The sequence below is a fragment of the Phycodurus eques genome, chromosome 14, assembly GCF_024500275.1.
Source record: "Phycodurus eques isolate BA_2022a chromosome 14, UOR_Pequ_1.1, whole genome shotgun sequence".
Classification (NCBI taxonomy): Eukaryota; Metazoa; Chordata; class Actinopteri; order Syngnathiformes; family Syngnathidae; genus Phycodurus; species Phycodurus eques.
In genome coordinates this window covers 24,662,389-24,684,509 of record NC_084538.1, presented here as the reverse complement: position 1 = coordinate 24,684,509, position 22,121 = coordinate 24,662,389, and the positions used below count along the sequence as shown (strand labels likewise).

Here is a 22,121-nt window from a genome sequence, read left to right as displayed (position 1 = left end):
GTTGAATGTCCGATTTTTTTATCTTTATGTATGGGGACTGGCACAGATCAAAACAAACAAACAAACAAAAAAACATTATTAAGAACAGAAAAATATTTGTTTACCAGGCCTTAGCCAGTAGTGGGTGGATTGAAGCATTTCAAGAAGTGGGGGAAAAACTTAACCACTAACACCCTTCACACACGCCAAAATGAGCGTACTCATGTCATCTTTTATCAGGCAGGGCTTTTGACAGAGATTTAGATTCGCCGCATGGCTAACGCGGGCAATATTTACATCACCACATCCTGTTTCAAATAGCCATTGGCGAGGTGGCGAATGGGCAGTACGAACACCGGATATCACCGAAGATGCTAACAAGGTTCAACTTTGCATAGCTGTCTGTGCCAAATCAATAGAATGTTAAACATACACATGAAAATGACATTTGGGCAAGAATATACACTGACAAAGTATTGGTTAAACCGGACAAGTAATTTACAGGCAACGACCTGGTCAGACTATTGACCAAAGTCCTTTCCTCTGTTATTGTTAGCCCACAGTAAGGGTTATCCATCTCAGAGGGAAAAACATATTCACCTGAATAGCCAACTGGCGTTTGACTTGAATCTGTCCTCTTAGCATCAGAGTACTTCTGGTATGAGGCCCAAAATTGCTAAGCTACCCTTACTAATGAGAAATGGCGTCTAGTCCCGTCGTCAGCCTTCATAAACAGTTGTACTGTTCACGGTAGTGATGGCTTGAATTTTATAGTGTTCAGCCGATGCATGACCTCATTTTATTCAGCACACTGGACTATCACTTTCAGGGCAGTAATGTTCGTATTTGTGGGTACGCAATTATTACCTAGTTCTTGGTCTGAAACTTGTGGAACCAGATACAGTAAATGGACCCCAATTCCAATGAAATTGGAACAGTGTGTTAAACATAAATAAAAACAGAATACAATGATTTGCAAATCATTTTTAACCTATATTTAATTGAGTACACTACAAAGACAAGATATTTAATGTTCAAACTGGTAAACTTTATTGTTTTTAGCAAATAATAATTAACTTCCAAAAAAGCTGGGACAGGTAGCAAAAAAGACTGAAAAAGTTGAGGAATGCTCATCAAACACCTGTTTGGAACATCCCACAGGTGAACAGGCTCATTGGGAACAGGTGGGTGCCATGATTGGGTAGAAAAGGAGCTTCCCTGAATTGCTCAGTCATTCATACACAAGCAAAGATGGGGCGAGAGAAAAGAAAGTAGTCAAACAGTGTGAAGGGCTATGTTCCTCAAAAGGTTCAGAGAATCTGGAGAAATCCCTGCATGTAAGTGGCAACGCCGAAAACCAACATGCCCGTGACCTTCGATCCCTCAGGCGGCACTGCATCAAAAATCGACAATGTATAAAGGATATCACCACATGGGCTCAGGAACACTTCAAAAACCCAATGTCAGTAAATACAGTTCGGCGCTACATCCATAAGTGCAACTTGAAACTCTACTATGCAAAACAAAAGCCATTTATCACCAACACCCAGAAACGCCGCTGGATTCTCTGGGCCCTAGCTCATCTAAGATGGACTGATGCAAAGTGGAAAAGTTTTCTGTGGTCCGACGAGTCCACATTTCAAATTGATTTTGGAAATTGTGGACGTCGTGTCCTCCGAGCCAAAGAGGAAAAGATCCATCCGGATTGTGATGGAAGCAAAGTTCAAAAGCCAGCATCTGTGATGGTATGGGGCTGTGTTAGTGCCAATGGGATTGGTAACTTACACATCTGTGAAGGCACCATTAATGCTGAAAGGTACATACAGGTTTTGGAGAAACATATGCTGCCATCCAAGCAATGTCTTTTTCATGGACGCCCTTGCTTATTTTAGCAAGACAATGCCAAACCACATTCTGCACGTGTTACAACAGCGTGGCTTCGTAGTAAAAGAGTGCGGGTGCTAGACTGGAATGCCTGCAGTCTAGACCTGTCTCCCATTGAAAATGTGTGGCGCATTATGAAGGGTAAAATACGACAACGGAGACCCCGGACTGTTGAACAGCTGAAGCTGTACATCAAGCAAGAATGGGAAAGAATTCCACCGACAAAGCTTCAACAATTAGTGTCTTCAGTTCCCAAACGTTTATTGAATGTTGTTAAAAGAAAAGGTGATGTAACACAGTGGTAAGCATGACCCTGTCCAAGCTTTTTTGGAACGTGGTGCAGCCATAAAATTCGATGTTCATGATTATTTGCTAAAAACAATCAAGTTTATCAGTTTGAACATTGAATATCTTGTCTTTGTAGTGTATTCAATTAAATGTAGGTTGAACATGATTTGGAAATCATTGTATTCTGTTTTTATTTATGTTTAACACAACATCCCAACTTCATTCGAATTGGGGTTGTACATCTCTGGGTTTCTCCTCTGGGGGCATTTAAATGTAATGTAGCAAATCAATACAAAATGAGGGTTTATGCGGTATACTTGAGGAGTTGTCTTTTTAGAAACCACTGTGGAGAGTCCGAGCGATTACAGGTACATTGGCAAAAATTTTGATAAATAGTGAAAAGAGTAAACAGTGACACGGTTTGCACATACAGCACACTTTTTGTATTTGTTAAAATATTTTGTTCTTTGATTCCTCATCCACTCCATTCCATAACGTAATGTCACAAACTGAATGCACATGCTTTTAATATCTGTTCAGGATTGTTTAAAAAACAAAAGAAATATTTAAAAAAAGGTTTATTTGGAAGCAGATTGGTTTATCTTGAATTTATTCATGAGTTCATTTTGAACAATCCATACATTTCACAATGACATTTTAAAAGTAGTGGTTGTCTGTGTTCACCTTATCCAACAATAATTACTAGGTGTACAGTGGGTACGGAAAGTATTCGGACACCTTAAATCTTTCACTCTTTGTTATATTGCAGCCATTTGCTAAAATCATTTTTCATTGTTCCCTCAATGTACACACAGCACCACATATTGACAGAAAAAAAACATTGACATTTTTGGCGATTTATTAAAAACGAAAAACTGAAATATCACAGCCATAAGTATTCAGACCCTTTGCTGTGACACTCATATATTTAACTCGGGTGCTGTCCATTTCTTCTGATCATCCTTGAGATGGTTCTACACCTTCATTGGAGTCCAGCTGTGTTTGATTATACTTATTGGACTTGATTAGGAAAGCCACACACCTGTCTATGTAAGACCTTACAGCTCACAGTCCATGTCAGAGCAAATGAGAATCATGAGCTCAAAGGAACTGCCTGAAGAGCTCAGAGACAGAACTGTGGCAAGGCACAGATCTGACCAAGGTTACAAAAAATCTTCTGCTGCACTTAAGGTCCCTAAGAGCACAATGGCTTGCATAATCCTTAAATGGAAGACATTTGGCATGACCAGAATCCTTTCTCATGCTGGCCGTCCGACCAAACTGTGCAATCGGGTGAGAAGAGCCTTGGTGAGAGAGGAAAAGAAGAACCCAAAGATCACTGTGGCTGGGCTCCAGATATGCAGTCGGGAGATTGTCAAGAAAGTCAGAAAGTCAACCATCACTGCAGCCCTCAACCAGTCGGGGCTTTATGGCAGAGTGGCCCGACGGAACCCCTCTCTTTTCTAAAAAACACTTGAAGGACTCCAAGATGGTGATAAATAAGATTTTCTGATATAACCTTTTGGCCTTAATACTAAGCGGTATGTGTGGCGAAAACCAGGCACTGCTCATCATCTGTCCAATACAGTCCAAACAGTGAAGCATGGTGGTGGCAGCATCATGCTGTGAGGTTTTTGCAGGGATAAGATTACTGGTTGCAATCGATGGAAAGATGAATGCGGCCAAGTACAGGGATATCCTGGATGAAAACCTTCTCCAGAGTGCTCAGGACCTCAGACTGGGCCGAAGGTTCACCTTCCAACAAGACAATGACCCTAAGCCCACAGCTAAAATAACTGAGTGGCTTCAGAACAACTTTGTGAATGTTCTTGAATGGCCCAGCCAGAGCCCTGACTTAAACCCAATTGAGCATCTCTGGAGAGACCTGAAAATGGCTGTCCACCAACATTCACCATACAACCTGACAGAACTGGATGGGATCTGCAAGGAGGAATGGCAGCGGATCCCCAAATTCAGGTGTGAAAAACTTGTTCCATCATTCCCAAAAAGACTCATGGCAGTATTAGCTCAAAAGGGTGCTTCTCCTAAATACTCAGCAAAGGGTCTGAATACTTATAGCTGTGTGATATTTCAGTTTTTGTTTTTTAATCAATCTGCAAAAATTTGAACAATTCCGTTTTTTCCCCGACAATATGGGGTGTTGTGTGTACATTGATGAGGGGAAAAATGAACTTAAATTATTTTAGCAAACGGCTGCAATATAACAAAGAGTGAAAAATCTAAGGGGTCTGAATACTTTCTGTACCCACTGTATTTACTGACATCCATCTTTGTCTTACAGGTTCTCCGCAAATTCCGGGCTCATGAAACCAACCTGCTGATTGCCACAAGCATTGTGGAGGAAGGTGTGGACATTCCAAAGTGTAACTTGGTGGTGCGGTTTGACTTGCCAACTGAATACAGGTCCTATGTCCAGTCCAAAGGCCGAGCTCGAGCTCCTGTATCCAACTACGTTATGCTGGCTGATAGTGACAAGACCAAAAGCTTTGAAAAGGATCTTGGTACTTACAAGGCCATAGAAAAGGTAAGTAGTTGGATATTCTGAATATTCTCTATGGATTTACGCTAATTAGAATGCGAAAAAACCCCAAAACTCTCCCTCGATGATCGCTTTTCCATGCCGATTCGAATCCCAATTTGAATCACCACCCGTTCGTGAACAGCCCTAACTGTGTGCGTGTGTCTGTGTGTGTGTGTGTGTGTATATATATATGTATATATTTATATATATATATATATATATACATATATATATATATATATATGGGCTGCGCGATATACAGTATTGTTTGAGCATTGTCTTCGTGAAGTACGTGTACGCAATAGTCACATCGCAGGGTCCGCTGCAATGTTGGTGTACTGTAATATACAGTGAATCAACTGTTATATTAAAAGTGACCAGCAGAGGGACTAATTTGGACATGCTAATAAGATAAGCACCCATGTTACTGTAAAATATAACCCTTCAAACAACAAACGGAGCAACCCATAGTGTTTTATACTTACCTCCTTGTATGACAACTATGAGAGAGGGTGCAGGAAACAATGTCCACGTGTTCCTCAGACAGAAATATGTCCCTTGATTTTTATTTATTTACTTTTTTTAAATGATATTTTTATTTATTTATTATTATTTGTTTTTTTGGGGGTGGATGGACAATGGATGACGAGCAAAATTATTTGCATCAGTCACACTGTAATAATATGGCATTTGTTTTGTAATATAAGCGTAGAAAACATATTTTTTTAATAAAGTCACCTAGAGGTGCTGGGAATGCCTAGTTATCAATTTCATTTCACAATTGTTCCTGTTATCCTGTGTTTATGTATGTCTTTGTTTGCACATTTCGGACGACAGTCCTGTTTTTGTTTTAATTCATTAAAAAAAAAAAAAAAAAAAAAGGCACATCAGCCTCGCAGTGCTGAGGACCCGGGTTCAAATCTGGCCTCGCCTGTGTGGAGTTTGCATGTTCTCCCCGTGCCTGCGTTGCTTTCCTCCCACATCCAAAAAACATGCATGCTAGGTTAATTGACAACTCTAAATTGCCCGTAGGTGTGAATGTGGTGCGAATGGTTGTTTGTTTGTATGTGCCCTGCAATTAGCTGGCAACCAGTTCAGGGTTTAAGGAACCTGTTTTTTTAAAATCTCCTAACTTCCGTGGTTCCAAGCGTGCTCATTTTCGTGAAAGAACTTCGTTCACCACAATGTATAAAAAACAACCAATTTATTCCTGACAGAGGAGTCTATACATTTTGCAGAGCTCTGGGTTCGTAACTACCCTATCTTATCCTTAGCAGATACAGTAGTCGAACTAAAACTATCTGACTCTACCCCAGACTTATACAATGTTTCAAACAGGCCGGTATGGAATCGCTGTCGTCTGATTGGTCCGCAATCTGACGTCATCGTTGTTCGGCCGAATGATGACTATCTGATCTGGTTCCAGATGCCGCCTGCAGATGTCTCCTGCATTCAATGTTTATAGTGGCTCCCCGCAGTTCCTTTCTTCCTTGACATCTGTCTCCAAATACCCCCTGATTGGGGGCCAAATACCCCCCGATGGGGGCCTTCCTGCAATATACTCCTATACTCCAATACACATTATCTTCCAAACTTGTTAGAATTACATATTAGAATATAAAGTATTCTATATTCCCTTCAAGGTGTACCCCGCCTCCTGCCCGATGATAGCTGGGATAGGCTCCAGCACGCCCGTGACCCTAGTAAGGAGAAGCGGCTCAGAAAATGGATGGATGTACAGTGGCACCAGAAAGTATTCACACCCATTCACTTTTCCCACATTTTGCTGTTTCAGACTTATTCTACAGTTGATTTGAGTGTAGTTTTCCTTTAAAAAAAATCTACATAAAATATCCCACAATGGCGAAGTAAAAATTTATTTTCAGACAGTTGTGCAAATGTATTTAAAATGGAAACATTTCAACACAATAGGTACGTAAGTATTCACACCCTTGGCTGAATATTTTGTTGAAGCACCTTTGGCAGCAATCACAGCCTCAAGTCTTCTTGGGTATGTCTCGACGACCTTGGCACACCTGTTTCGGGGCATCTTCTCCCATTCTTCTCTGCAGATCCTCTGAAGGTCAGTCAGGTTGGATGGGCAGCGTCAGTGGACAGCCAGTTTTAGGTATTTCCAGAGATGTTCGATTGGATTCAAGTCTGGGCCCACGCTGGGCCACTCAAAGACATTCACAGGCTGCTCCTGAAGCCACTAATTTGTTATCTTGGCTGTGTGCTTTTCGTCATTGTTGTGTTGAAAGGTGAATCAACGCCCGAGTCTGAGTTCCAGAGCACTCTGGAGCAAGTTCTCATGAAGAATTTCTCTATATTTGGCAACTGTCATGTAACCCTCTGTGCGGACTCGTCGCCCAGTACCACCACGCTTCGCAGTAGGGATAGTGTTCGCCAGGTGATGAGTAGTCCCTCTTCTTCTCCAGATATGACGCTTGAAATTGAGGCCAAAAAGTTCTATTTAGGTTTCATAAGACGAGAGAGTTGTGTTTCTGCAGGTCTGAGAATCCTTAAGGTGCCTTTTGACAAACTCCAAGCGGGCTTCCATGTGCCTTTTAGTGGGAAGTGGCTTCCGTCTGGGCACTCTACCATAAAGGCCTGATTGGTGTGTTGTGTGTTAGCAATGGTTGACGTTCTGGGTTAGGGTTAGCGTTAGGCTCAGGATCAATGTCACTTACTGCTGAGTGGGGTGGCCAGCAAAAGTATAGGGCTTGTTGTGGCCACCCCTTGATGACGCGCCTGTCTGCAGCTGCACTTAACATAGCTTTTCTTTGGCAGCGGCGCTAAATCGGAAACAAAGCACCGCACGTTTATTCATATCGTTTTTTGGGTTTTTTTAAATATATATAGTGCATTTCATACACAAAGTAACTAACTCAGTGTGCTTTTTTTTTTTTTAAACTGGTCTTAACCTAGGAGTACACAATTTTGTTTCTTTATTACTTGTACTAAGAAATGATAAACAAAAAAAACATGATTTTAAATGGATTTACATACCTTTCTGGTTGGCATAATAAGCAGGTGGCTCAACCCCTCTTCTTCGGCAATGCTCCAGGGTCAGACATACTCCCACCAAAAACTGAATAGCTTTTATTGCTGTACACAATTATTTTTGTGTGTCAATTCCTAAGATATGTCTAGCAATTTTTTTGTAAAGCTGTTTTGGGCAATAATTTGAATAAAAATTCCACTGAGTACAAAATCACTGTCAAATTCTATGCTTTTCCACCCTAAAATGTAAAACACTTTCCTCCATATAAGGTGGCATATGACCCTTGACCTTCTGAACAAGTAATTTCATCTATTGAGAACATTTTTGCCTTGTGGAAAGCAGAAATCCAATTGCAGAAACCCTGCAATATTGTTCATGAGTCTGTGGTTTCCGATTGTCTGTGGGGCCGTGAAGGTAGCAGGACGTGTGTACGGAAAGCGAGAGAGAAGGACATGCAGCGTTCAGTGATTTCCAAAGCAGAAAATATGGACATTCCCTAACATTTGACAGCTCTGCTTTTGACCAATCAGCGATCGCCTAACTGTTTACCTTTGCCTGCCACACAGTTTTAATTTCTGTTATCAATCCACACTCTTTTAGTCGAGGTAAAATAAATAAACTGTTTGATCTTTGTTTTGAGAGCTGCTGACCGCTCAGGAAAAGGTTTTACTTATTGTAAACTTTAAAAACATGCATCGCATATTGTAGCGATGGAAATTGAGGAATGCATCACCAAAGACCTCATTTTATGTCGCGTATTTTGTACCCATATTTAAGATTGTGAGAATTTTACAAAGTACAGGTGTATTTGTAGGTGCATCTTTTGCATGCAGGGCCCTTTGATGTCGAATCACTGTTGTGCACTTGAGAAAAAAAGCTCTGTGCAGTACATTTGACATACATTTTGCAGAAAGGATTATGAAAGCACAACTAAGGTCAAAGAGCCCAATAAACAGGAACATAACATCATAATCAGATAGAGCTTTATTGGCCAAGTACAGTATGTTAGAATTATTTCCCATTCTTGCTTGATGTACAGCTTCAGCTGTTCAACAGTCCGGGGTCTCCGTTGTCGTATTTTATAATATTTCATAATGCGCCACACATTTTCAATGGGAGACAGGTCTGGACTGCAGGCAGGCCAGTCTAGTACCCGCACTCTTTTACTACGACGGCACGCTGTTGTAACGTGCAGATTGTGGTTTGGCATTGTCTTGCTGAAATAAGCAGGGGCGTCCATGAAAAAGACGTTGCTTGGATGGCAGCATATGTTTCTCCAAAACCTGTATGTACCTTTGCATTAATGGTGCCTTCACAGATGTGAAAGTTACCAATGCCATTGGCACTAACACAGCCCCATACCATCACAGATGCTGGCTTTTGAACTTTGCGTCCATAACAGTCCAGATGGTTCTTTTTCTCTTTGGCCCGGAGGACACGACGTCCACAATTTCCCAAAACAATTTGAAATGTGGACTCGTCGGACCACTGAACACTTTTCCACTTTGCATCAGTCCATCTTAGATGAGCTCGGGCCCAGAAAAGCCGGCGGTGTTCCTGGGTGTTGTTGATAAATGGCTTTTGCTTTGCATAGTAGAGTTTCAAGTTGCACTTACGGATGTAGCACCGAAGTGTATTTACTGACATTGGTTTTCTGAAGTGTTCCTGAGCCCATGTGGTGATATCCTTTACACATTGATGTCGGTGTTTGATGGAGTGCCGCCCGAGGGATTGAACGTCACGGGCATTCAATGTTGGTTTTCGGCCTTGCCGCTTACATGCAGTGATTTCTCCAGATTCTCTGAACCTTTTGATGATGATATGGACCGTAGATGATGGAATCCCTAAATTCCTTGCAATTGTACATTGAGCAACATTCTCCTTAAACTGTTCGACTTTTTTCTCACGCACTTGTTCACAAAGAGGTGAACCTCGCCCCATCTTTGCTTGTGAATGACTGAGCAATTTAGGGAAGCTCCTTCTATACCCAATCATGGCACCCACCTGTTCCCAATTAGCCTGTTCACCTGTGGGATGTTCCAAACAGGTGTTTGATGAGTATTCCTCAACTTTGTCTTTTTTTGCCACCTGTCCCAGCTTTTTTGGAACGTGTTGCAGCCATACAATTCTCAGTTAATGATTATTTGCTAAAACAATAAAGTTTATCAGTTTGAACATTAATTATCTTGTCTGTAGTCTATTCAATTAAATATAGGTTCAACATGATTTGCAAATCATAGTATTGTGTTTTTATTTATGTTTAACACAATGTCCCATCTTCATTGGAATTGGAGTTGTAGATAACATGAGTATGGAGAGTCATTTAGCAATAAAATTGTACCACACGTTTGGTGATGCTGATATAATGGCAGTTGTGCAAATGATGCAGTCCTCAAGCATCCATCAATTTTCTGAGCCGCTTATCCTCACAAGGGTCGCGGGAGTGCTGGAGCCTATCCCAGCTATTTTTGGGCAGGGGGCGGGGTACACCCTGAACTGGTTGCCAGTCAATTGCAGGGCACACAAAAACAAACAACCATCCGCACTCACATTCACACCTCGGGGCAATTTAGAGACTTCAATTAACCTACTATGCATGTTTTTGGGATGTGGGAGGAAACCGGAGTTCCGGGAGAAAAACCACGCAGGCACGAGAGAACATGCAAACTCCACACAGGCGGAGCCGGGGATTGAAACCCCGCTCCTCAGAACTGTGAGGCAGACGCTCTAACCAGTCGGCCAAAGCAAATCAATTGTTATAGCGCATTTCATACACAAGGTAACTCAATGTGCTCTACATGATTAAAAACATGTAAAAACAATGGAAAAAACAGCTTCTAAACATTTAAAACAGAGAAAAAAAATAAATATTAAATAAAAATACAATTAAAACAGTATACCGTGCAAGAAATATCATTTAAAAGTGGAAATGCTCTCAAAAGCATGGAGAAAAAGAATAATATTTAACCTGGACTTAAAAACATGCACACTTGGGGCTGACGTCACTTCTGTTGGCAACTCATTCCATTTGTGTGCAGCATAATAGCTAAATGCTGCTTCACCATGTTTGCTTTGGACTCTGTGCTCCATTATTTGACCTGAGTCTGTCGATCTCAGAGCCCTACTGGGCATATATGCCATTAGCATTTCATTCATGTATTCAGGACCTAAACCGTTTAGTCATTTATATAGACCAATAGCAGAACTTTAAAATCTATTCTAAAGCTGACTGGAAGCCAGTGTAAAGACTTTAGAACTGGAGTAATATGCTGTGTTCTGGTCAGAACCCGAGCTGCAGCATTCTGAATGAGCTGCAGCTGTTTAATGCTCTTTTTAGGGAGTCCAGTCAGAAGACCATTAGTGAAGTCAAGTCTACTTGACTCAAGTAGTCAAGTCTACTTGACTCAAGTAGTCAAGTCTACTTGAGATAAAAGCATGGATGAGCTTCTCCTGGTCTGCTTGACACATGCAAGCCTTCACTCTGGACATGTTCTTCAGATGGTTGACGGCAGTTTTAGTGATTGATTTGATATGACTGTTGAAAGTCAGGTCAGAATCTATCAGAACACCAAGGTTTCAGACTTGGTCTTTAGTTTTGAAAGAGAGTGAAGAATCTGTAATTCAAATAATACAAAACAATGGTCAGAAATATACTTATATGCATTTGCTTGATGTCAATTGATAGAATTTCAACATCCTTAGAGATGACCAGGACTAAGATGTGGGTTGGACTCTTCATATGTTGAGAGAGGTCAAATGTGTCTAGTATAGCAGAGAGTTCTTGAGATTTACACTGAAATAATGACTTAAAAATAACAGCAATACCACCGCCATTTTTCCCTATTCGACACTTGTTCATAACATTTAAATTTGCTGGTGTTGCCTCATTTAAAATGGTATTACAGGTAATTTCTGTTAACCACGTTTCATTTAGTAAAAAAAAGTCCAGATCATAGGTTGTAATGATGTCATTAATTAACATTGATTTATTACCCAGTGACCTGATATTGAAAAGAGCTACTCTTGCAGGGATAACTGGAGACAATGGTTTGATAGATTCACATTTTATCCTAAGTTTGTCGTTCTACTTTTGTTGTGCCATATTTCTTTGACCAACTTTCTATCCCTTGTAATTACAGGGATATAAAATGCCTCATCTCCATAGGGGTCTGACTTATTCTGGAAAAGACCCTGCAGATATCAGTCAGATTTGCAGATAAGGTTCTTTATGGGTAGAGGAGGGGCCCTTCGCATCTTAGTGACAGTGGTGTCAGGCGAGGGGGGATGCGAGGAAGATCTTGGCGTGGTGTGCGTTGGATTCCAATATTGACAATCGTCTTCATCCTGTCCGTCACACCTAGCAGAGAATTTAGGCTAGTAGAGAGAGAGTTTTGCATTGGGCTTTGCTCCAATGGGGCAGGGACGGTGTGGAAGATTCAATGTTCTGGCTCATCTCATTTGTCATTCGCTCCTCCGATTGTTTAGATGACCCTGATTAATCCGTCTGCGCCTCGTGTCGCCTTATCTCTCGTTCCTCCGATTGTTTGGGAACAACTGCATCATTTTTCCTTCAGCCGTGTCACCAAAGCCAGCTTTTTCGTTTTGGGCCGCTGAATGGAATACACAGTAAAAAATGTTGGCATCCAATAACCGCTTGTCTATTTACACAGAAACCGTCTGCCTTGTAAAGATGTCTGCACTGCCAAAAAATTTAGAAATTATCAATGAAACTCACGGATAATGCCGTACACACTCTTTGAGACACTTATTTAATTGACTGAGCCTAGAAAAATGTTAATCTCCAAATCGTACAAGTGGGAGAGGTCCACTAATAAAATCCTCAGTATCCAAACATTGCACTTTTGTTCGATCAATGAAATCTTGCTTCAGTACCTCTGATTGTTGCTTGAGAACATCCAGGGCCCCTGTGTGTATAATGACAGATTTCACAGTTGGGTGCTGATTAGTGATCTCCAGGATTTTTTTTAGAGATATCAGAATGGTGTCTGATATCTCAAAAAAAAAAATAATGGTAAAACACAGTACTTTGGTGTTCTTCTCACTGCAAAAAAGTTTTACATCCTTGACAGCTCCTTCACCAACTATTAATGTATGGGGTGCCATTTTTTTCTTGTATGATTTAGTTTCATACCTTTCAGGGGAAGTGGGGGATGAACATTCTTGGCCAGGGTCTTGTAAAAGTGGCTCAAATCTATTTGTAAGTCTTATGTCAATGTTTTGCATTGACTCGCGTCCTATTTTCTTGCCCTTTGCTGTAGTGACCGTCCACGGCCGCTCACTCGGGGTTGAAGCAGCCCGCAACGCAGGCCAGCCGGATTCCTCAGTAATCTGCTGGTGTTGTGTCCTTCCTTTTAGATGTTGTCCCATATCTTTGGGCTTTGCTCCCAGTAAATTCCAGGGAGAACTGCTGGATGGTCCATTACCGTTTCCACAGTCCACATCCGTCCTCTTTGTTGAGATAAGTGGCTGTCTGTTAGCAAACCTCTGCTCACCATTTTGAGACATCGGTAGAGTGGTTGTGAAAGTGTCTTGCAGTAGAAGTTGTCAGCCTGTTTTTTATTGTTCTCCCCTTGGGGGTTGGGGGGGTTGGGGGGGGGGTGATCACTTGCAATTGGTTTGATTGTAATCCTGCCAAACTGACTTGTCGTTAGCAGCAAACAGTTTTTCCATCTTTTCTGCATAATTTCTCTTAGCGATGTTGATTTCTTTTGTCAGCTGGTTTCTGGCCTGATTGTATAGGACTCTGTCCCCACTCCAATCGGCATTGTCTTGAGCCTGGCGAATTTTGGCAGTATACCACGGCTTGTTGTTATTGAACGTGCGAAATGGGTGCTTATTTTCAAGTTCGTTGACTTAGTCAGTCAGTGTTTGTGTTACCGTGGGAGGCAATGCAAACACCAGCGGTTATGAATGAAGAAAACTTGGCGGTGAGTAGAATGACTTAAAGTTCAACAAGGACTCCAAGTCCAGGCTCCAGTGTGTGGTGAGCTCCATGACATTAGTACACAATTTTCCGTTGCTGTAGAAGCAAGTCCCCGTCACCTTTGCTTTCCTTGATAGCTCCGTGCCGCGGTCCGCAATGTGAAGTTGGAAGCCGTCGGGAATGCGTTCACAACGCCAAGTCAACATGAACCAAATGGTCACAGAACGTGCCAAGTCTTTACTGTCTTTGTAAGAAAATGAAGCTTGTCTATTTTGTTGGGTAGAGAGCGTAGATTTGCGAGGTGAATCGACGGAAGTGATGTTTGCAATCCTCACTGTTCCTATCTTAACTTGCACTCCAGCACAGTTCCCTCTGTCGCCATACAGTGTAGCCACTACACTAGTGAGTAGTTCCGAGAAAAAAAAAATATTTTTGAACGTTGGCGAGAGAAGAATTGTAGTAGACTCCCTAATGTTTTTTGATTTTCTGGATTATTTTTCTCAATTTGTCTCTCATAGGTGAGGTATTCCTATAATAAAAATTGCAGGCCTCTCTCATCTTTTTAAGTGGGAGAACTTGCACAATTGGTGGCTGACTCAATACTTTTTTGCGCCGCTGTATCTATGGATTTACGTCTGTCATCTTCATAAGGGGTCGTCTAAACTTCCCTTTTGTCCACCATCGATCACCCTTTTAAATAAATCCCCTGACTACTTACCATCGAGTACCATTTTGCCACTTATACCCCACCACCACGGTAAAGCGACAGCTCATCCTATTGAGGGTCGTCGTAGTGAATCATCCTCTTTCATCTCTCTCTGTCCTCTGCATTTTCGGCTCAAATTCCAGCTATCTGCAAGTCTTCCCACTCTAGATCCATAAATCTGTGAAAGGGGAGACGAGAATGATAAGGTTTAATTTTTCCTCCGAGCAGATCTTGAGAAACAAGTGCTCCAAATCTGTGGAGGTTGGTGAGTTTGAAGGAGAGCAAGTGTTGGATGATGACAACATCCTTCCTCCATACGTGCTTCAATCTGAGGATGGAGGTCCCCGGGTCACCATAAATACGGCCATTGGACACATTAACAGGTCTCTTTCTGTGGTTGCATTGTTTGGTTGATGCGTTGTTGTTAACAAATAAAGCATTTTTTTTTTGTAATTGCTCAGGTATTGTGCTCGGCTGCCCAGTGACCCCTTTACCCACTTGGCTCCCAAGTGTAAAACTATGGAGACGCAAGACGGAAGATTCCAGTCTACACTTTATTTACCCATTAACTCCCCACTAAGAGTGCCTGTTAAGGTGTGGAATAAGCTACAGTATTACATCTGTAAACAAATATAAATATAAATATATATTTTGACAAGCACATAAATTTTTCTGAAATGTTATCTTCTCAGGGTCCAAAAATGAATTGTGCCAGATTGGCAGAGAAAGCAGTTGCACTGCTTTGTTGTGAGAAACTCCATCGAATAGGTACAGTACAGCAACCAAATTTCTGCTTTGTATGAGTACGTTATTTCTTTGTTTTATGCTTTGCTCCTGTCTTTCCAAGGTGAGCTGGATGATCATTTGATGCCAGTCGGGAAAGAGACCGTAAAGTATGAGGAAGAGCTCGACCTTCATGATGAAGAGGAAACCAGCGTTCCTGGCCGGCCTGGCTCAACAAAGAGGAGGCAGTGCTATCCTAAAACTGTGAGGAAATTATTAGGATGAACTCTTAAGTCATATTGTGTAATGTTTGCATTCAAATAATAGTGAGAAGGAAATCAAACTATGAGGATTTTTTTTTTTTTAAATGAGTGGGGCCATCAGGACCATAATTTGAGATTACCCCTCACATACCAAGCATCTAGAGTGTGACTGATTTGGTTGCACATGCGCTTTGATTTGGTTGCACTGATTTGGTTGCACATGCGCCCTAAATTCTGAATGGTACGCCTTAGGCGCACCGGTTCGTCCAGCGTTTGAGGAAGAAAAATAAATCTCTGCAATTTTGAAAGCAGAGACACATGAAACCATTTGTGGTCTCTGAACCAATCAGAGATAGTGAAGGGCGGGACCCCTTCTGATTGGTTGTGTGTGTGCGTGTGCGTGTGTGCGTGCGTTCAAAATGCGGCCATTGGCATATGGCGTCCCCCGTATGGCTGCATATGGTACATGTATCCACTGGATAATTCCATAGAATGTAAGGAGCTAATCCATACCCATATCCACTTACTTGGCCTTGGTCTGCGTGGAGTAGAGATTGGACATTTCAAGGGTAATCCCTCTTCGTGTAGGCGGATTCATGAGCAGGAAAATGGTCATTGGATCAGATCCGCTTTGTTTGAAACATTCAGCAGCATTTGGGCTGTATACTGTGTATTTGTTGGTGTCTTTGATTGTTTGAAAAGTGTCTTTATTTTTGACCACCTCTGGCTGTGCTAATGGGACTTCTGACTAGCCTTGGCCTGAAGTCTGGTAGAGGACCCTTGAGGTTCTTTTGTCTCATCCCTGTGGCGGCTGAAAGACCTTGGAGATTCCTCAAACAGGCTCTTCTGGCGACTGCAGGTCTTTGGAGGTTCTTTAGCTTTGGCTTGCAGTCAGGTGGAAGACTTGAGGTTCTTTTGTTTTGTCCCTGTGGTGGTTGGAGGACCTTGGCTTGTCAGCAGTTGAGGGTGTTGGAGAAGGACCACTGGGGAAGGTCAGACCGTCAGAACTGATAATCCTCCTCTCTTACTTGTTTATTTTTTATCACCTCACCAGGCTTTTGGAATAACTTGTAAAGGCCACCTTACCACCTTTCTCCGTTGTCAAAAGGTGGTAAGGTAGTGCTGGTGGGTTGGGAGAGGGGGAAGTTGTAATCAATGTTGTCCTTGTCATCATTTGTGCCCACAAGTTCAGCATATGCATTCAGCATCCGTCCACATCAGATCCATCACTATCAGTCACTGAAAATGGCATCTTTTTCATTTGGGGGGATAACTGCAAAGCTGCATGCTTTTTCTGGACCATCACCTACAAAATATCAAGAACTTCACTCAAAGTGAATCTATAAGAGAGAAAAAAGATTATACGCAGCAAGCATTATGTATTTATAGACTAATATGTGCACCTTGCTACAATGTGCTATCCCACGGGTCACTATTACATACACCATTCATATGTTTACTTATTCTGCAAATACACCAGACAGATTTGAGTACCGTATTTTCACGCCCATAAGGTGCACCGTATTAAAAGGCGCAGTCTCAGTTACGGGGTCTATTTCTGTGTTTAACACATACATAAGGTGCACCGTATTCTTGGGCGCAGGCATGGTAAAACATACGCTAGCTTAAAACATACGGTAGCACGCATGCATGATAGCTTATGTTTTTAAAAAGGCAGTGGGAGCAAAACTGAGTTCGGTTGTACTTTATTGAAGTATTTAACAAAGTACTCATGTTATTTTTTTTTATCAACCCTCATCCACAAATCCATCAAAGACCTCATCTTCTGTATCCGAAATGAACAGCTAGGCAAGTTCTCCATCAAACATCCCGGGTTCCCTCTCGTCATTGTCAGAGTCAGTCTCGTTGCCGGGGGGCTGTTCAGCAATGATGCCGGCTTTCACGAAAGCTCGGACAACAGTCAAAGCAGATACCTTAGCCCAAGAATCCACAACTATTCAGATATGGTGGCGTAACTCGCCCGGCGCTTCGTCTTCTTGACTTGGCGAAGCTCGTTTTATATCGCTGACAAATTACAAGCGACGATCCCCCCAAGCTGAGAACAATAGCACACTAGCCAACGACTTGAATACTTTCTACTGCAGATTTGAAAAGGACACTTTCACACCCCACACCCACCCAACCGCACCACCGACCACTATCACACCACCGACTTATGCGTTAACCATCCGCGAACAGGATGTGAGACGCATCTTCAAACAACAAAAGATTAACAAAGCGGCAGGCCCAGACCATGTGTCCCCATCCTGCCTAAAAGTCTGCGCAAACCAGCTCGCGCCAGTCGTCACACAGCTCTTCAGTAGCTCTCTGGAACTGTGCGAAGTACCATTCTGTTTCAAACGCTCCACCATCATTCCAGTCCCCAAGAAACCTGCAATCTCAGGTCTAAATGATTACAGGCCTGTAGACTTGACATCTGTGGTCATGAAGTCCTTTGAATGTCTCATGCTGGACCACCTCAAGAGCGTCACAGGCCCCCTGCTGGACCCCCTTCAGTTTGCCTACCGAGCAAACAGGTCTGCGGATGATGCAGTCAACATGGGACTGCACTTCATCCTAGAACACCTCAACAGTGCAGGGACTTACGCGAGGATCCTGTTGGTGGACTTCAGCTCAGCGTTCAAGACCATCATCCCTGAACTCCTTTCCTCCAAGCTTCTCCAGCTCAGTGTCTCACCTGCCATCTGCCAGTGGATTTACAGCTTTCTGACGGGCAGGACACAGCAAGTGAGGCTGGGGGAGGCCACCTCATCCACACGCAGCATCAGCACTGGGGCGCCCCAAGGTTGTGTCCTCTCACCGCTGCTCTTCTCTCTTTACACGAACGACTGCACCTCAACGCACCCGGCTGTCAGACTCTTGAAGTTTGTAGATGACACCACTGTCATCGGCCTCATCAAAGACTGTGACGAGTCTGCATATCGACAGGAAGCGGAGCGGCTGGAGCTGTGTTGCGGCCGACACAACCTGGAGCTGAACACGCTCCAGGATGTGTCCTCTCTCCGCTGCTCTTCTCTCTTGACACGAACGACTGCACCTCAATGCCCCTGACGCTGTCCAGCTGCACTGTGTCAACCGTTGAGACCTTCAAGTTCTTGGGAATTACAGTCTCTTGGGACCTGAAGTGGGAGGCCAACATCAACAACATCCTCTAAAAGGCCCAGCAGAGGATGTACTCCCTGCAGCCACTGAGGAAGCACGGCCTGCCGTAGGAGTTATTGCGGCAGTTCTACTCAGCAGTGCGAATCAGTCCTGTGTTCATCCATCACAGTCTGGTTTGGTGCTGCCACAAAAAAGGACAAATTCCAACAGCAACGGACTATCAGGACTGCCGGAATAAACGTCAGTTCCCCGACCCACCTTTGAGGACTTGCTCGCTGCCAGAACTTCGACAAGTGCATGCAAAATTCTCTCGGACCTCCATATCCCGGTCACCAGCTCTTCCAGCTCCTTCCCTCAGGTAGGCGCTATCGATAAATGGAAACTAAAACAAGCAGCCATTCAAACAGCTTCTTCCCTCTTACCGTTAAATTGCTAGAGGACTCTGCATCATTTGCACAACTGTAGTTGAATCTGCATTACTATATTACCAGTAACCTTTCATTGCTCAATGACTCTTTGTACTGTTTTTTTAATGTCTCAAAAGTACTTTTTGTCAAAATGGCTGTCTGTCATACTAGAGCAGCTCTAACCACCGGAGACAAATTCCTTGTGTGTTTTTGACATAGTTGGAAAATAAAGATTTTTATTCTGATTCTGACATCACAGGTTTCATGAAATCAGAAATGTATCAAGAGATTTTAGAGTGAAATGTCTTACCTAGGGAAAGAGAACTTGATTTTGAGGTGAAAATCATGTGTCCTCCATAAAGACAAAGACCCAAAGCACACAGCAATGGTTGAAAAGGAAAAAAATGACTTTTAAAATGGCCAGCAATGAGTCCTGAATAAAATTGAAAATCTTTGGGGGGAGCTGAAATCTGCCATTGGGGAAAAGAACTCTGCAAATGTCCGAGAGCTCAATCATATTGCAATGGAAGAATTGGAGAAAATATCACCTGGAAAGTGCAAAAGCTTATACTGCAGATGGATACAAAAAGCGTTTTGAGGCTGTCATCGCTGCCAAAGGGTGTGCAACCAACTATAACGGAGGGGTGCCAATATTTTGCACGTTTTTCTAAGTTGAGAAAAAAAACAATGTTCTTTGTTAAATTACTTTGCACCTCGAATTAAACGTTTCTGATGATATGAGTTGTAATTTTCATTTATTTCTGAAGATGTTATGCAAAATTATTTCTGAAGATGTTATGCAAAAAATGAAGGGGTGCCAGTCATGGTGAGCACAACTTTATGTGAGTGGGGAAAAAAAAAAAAATCACTCGTGTGTGTGTGCGTGCGCGCGTGTGTGTGTACTTGTGTGTGAAAGAGAGCGTTTAAGTAGTTGTGTATATTCAAGGGGTGTGAGATAGAGAGAGCACCTTTCAATTTTATATGAGCAACAACAAAAAAGTGTGTGCGCATGTGGGAGGTAATCCTGAATTATGTCCCTGACAGCACCACATATATTTTCCAACTAATTTTCTGATGATCGCCGAGTGGGTATTGTTTCGTTGTTTGACATCTAATTATAAATTCTCTTTCCCTTCTGTATGATCTTCAGATACCAGAGTGTTTGCAGGACAGTTATACTGTACCCGAGCATACTTACTACCTATATGTCATTGGGATGGTCCTCACCACGCCACTCCCGGATGAGCTCAACTTTCGCCGACGGAAGCTTTACCCACCAGAGGATAGCACCCGGTGTTTTGGGATCCTGACAGCGAAACCCATACCGCGAGTATGTTGGAATTTAATGCCTCTATTCTTCTTTTTTTTTTTTTCTGTCTTACTTCCAATTTTTTAGAATTTTACATTCACCCTAATATCACATCCGACTGGTTTCAGCACAGATTATGTTTGCCTTTTGCTTATTGATGTATGAATGATTGTTTTTGTTCCTATGATAACCAAAAAAACCAACTGAAATTCTGCCACAATCGTGTTGGTAGATTTTCTATAACCTGTGGAAGAATTGATTAACACTTGGTCATGACCCAGTTCCAAAGTTACTCATTAGAATTTGGACTATTCATTATGGCATTATAGTTACCCATGTGAAACCTTTTTTTCGTCCCTCTTTCTTGATATTATTATTAGGTTATATAATTAGATTAAATAACCTTTATTAGTCCCATAATGGGAAAATATGCTTCATTTGAGCAGCAATTGAGGTTACACAAGTAGTAGTTACAGGAAACAAAACAAAACAAAAAAATAGCAAGCAAGGAGGACATAGAAATGGAGCCTACCTATTATATGTGCTCAAGCACATCAACACAACACGACATACATGAACCTGCACAGAGTGTAGAAGGAAGAGAGTTTTATGCAGTGCCTCACAAACGAACGAGTCCGGTGTTAGTGCTGCCAGCCACGACGCCGAAAGTCCCTCTTTCTCGCTTGTCCATCTTATTGGGGATAGATCAAACGTTCCCCATGATAGTCTGTGGACGATGCAGTCAACATGGGACTGCACTTCATCCGAGAACACCTCGACAGTGCAGGGAGGATCCTGTTCATGGACTTCAGCTCAGCGTTCAACACCATCATCCCTGAACAACTTTCATCCAAAGCTTCTCCAGCTCAGCGTCTCACCTGCCATCTGCCAGTGGATTTACAGCTTTCTGACGGGCAGGACACAGCAGGTCAGGCTGGGGGAGGCCACCTCATCCACACGCAGCATCAGCACTGGGGCGCCCCAAGGTTGTGTCCTCTCACCGCTGCTCTTCTCTCTTTACACGAACGACTGCACCTCAGCACACCCGACTGTCAAACTCCTGAAGTTTGCAGATGACACCACTGTCATCGGCCTCATCAAGGACAGTGACGAGTCTGCATATCAACAAGAAGCGGAGCGGCTGGAGCTATGGTGCGGCCGACATAATCTGGAGCTGAACACGCTCAAGACTGTATAGATGATCGTGGACTTCAGGAGGCATCCTTCGCCACAGCTGGCCCTCACGTTGTCCAGCTGCCTTGTGTCAACTGTCGAGACCTTCAAGTTCCTGGGAATTACAGTCTCTCAGGACCTGAAGTGGGCGACCAACATCAACTCCGTCCTCAAAAAGGCCCAGCAGAGGATGTACTTCCTGCGGCTTCTGAGAAAGCACAGCCTGCCACCGGAGCTGCTGAGGCAGTTCTACACAGCGGTCATCGAATCAGTCCTGTGTTCTTCCAACACAGTCTGGTTTGGTGCTGCTACAAAAAAGGACAAACTCCGACTGCAACGGACAATCAAAACTGCTGAAAGGATTGTCGGTACCCTCCTACCTTCCATTGAGGACTTGCACGCTGCCAGAACTAAGACAAGAGCGTGCAAAATCCTCTCAGACCCTCCGCATCCTGGTCACCAGCTCTTCCACCGTCTTCCCTCAGATAGGCACTCCCGATCAATGCAAACTAGAATTAGCAGATATTCCAACAGCTTCTTCCCTCTTGCAATCAACTTGTTAAACAGCTAACTTACAATTCCATTGCAACATGCCGGCAATTTTTTGACTTGAGTTCGTTGTCTCATTTCTGTGGGGCCAATTATATATTACTCGTGCACTCGCGGCACTATTTGCATATCTGGCCACTCATGCCAGAGTGGCGAGTATTGAGGAGTATCTGCAACATTTGCACAACCAACATTGTCCCAGATTATCGCACTACTCGTTACCTTAA

At 42.8% G+C, this 22,121-nt stretch overlaps 1 protein-coding gene across 3 annotated transcripts in view; it reads left to right on the top strand.

Annotated features, from left to right (window-relative positions):
• The window catches only part of dicer1 (dicer 1, ribonuclease type III), a 216,910-nt gene that overhangs the window by 89,055 nt on the left and 105,734 nt on the right, over positions 1-22,121 (top strand). For all 3 annotated transcript variants that reach the window (XM_061695434.1, XM_061695435.1, XM_061695436.1), the window contains exons 11-16: positions 4,454-4,696; positions 14,576-14,730; positions 14,809-14,941; positions 15,040-15,115; positions 15,195-15,334; positions 20,014-20,193. In XM_061695434.1, coding sequence (XP_061551418.1) covers positions 4,454-4,696; positions 14,576-14,730; positions 14,809-14,941; positions 15,040-15,115; positions 15,195-15,334; positions 20,014-20,193 — 927 coding nt within the window. The remainder of the gene's footprint in view (positions 1-4,453; positions 4,697-14,575; positions 14,731-14,808; positions 14,942-15,039; positions 15,116-15,194; positions 15,335-20,013; positions 20,194-22,121) is intronic.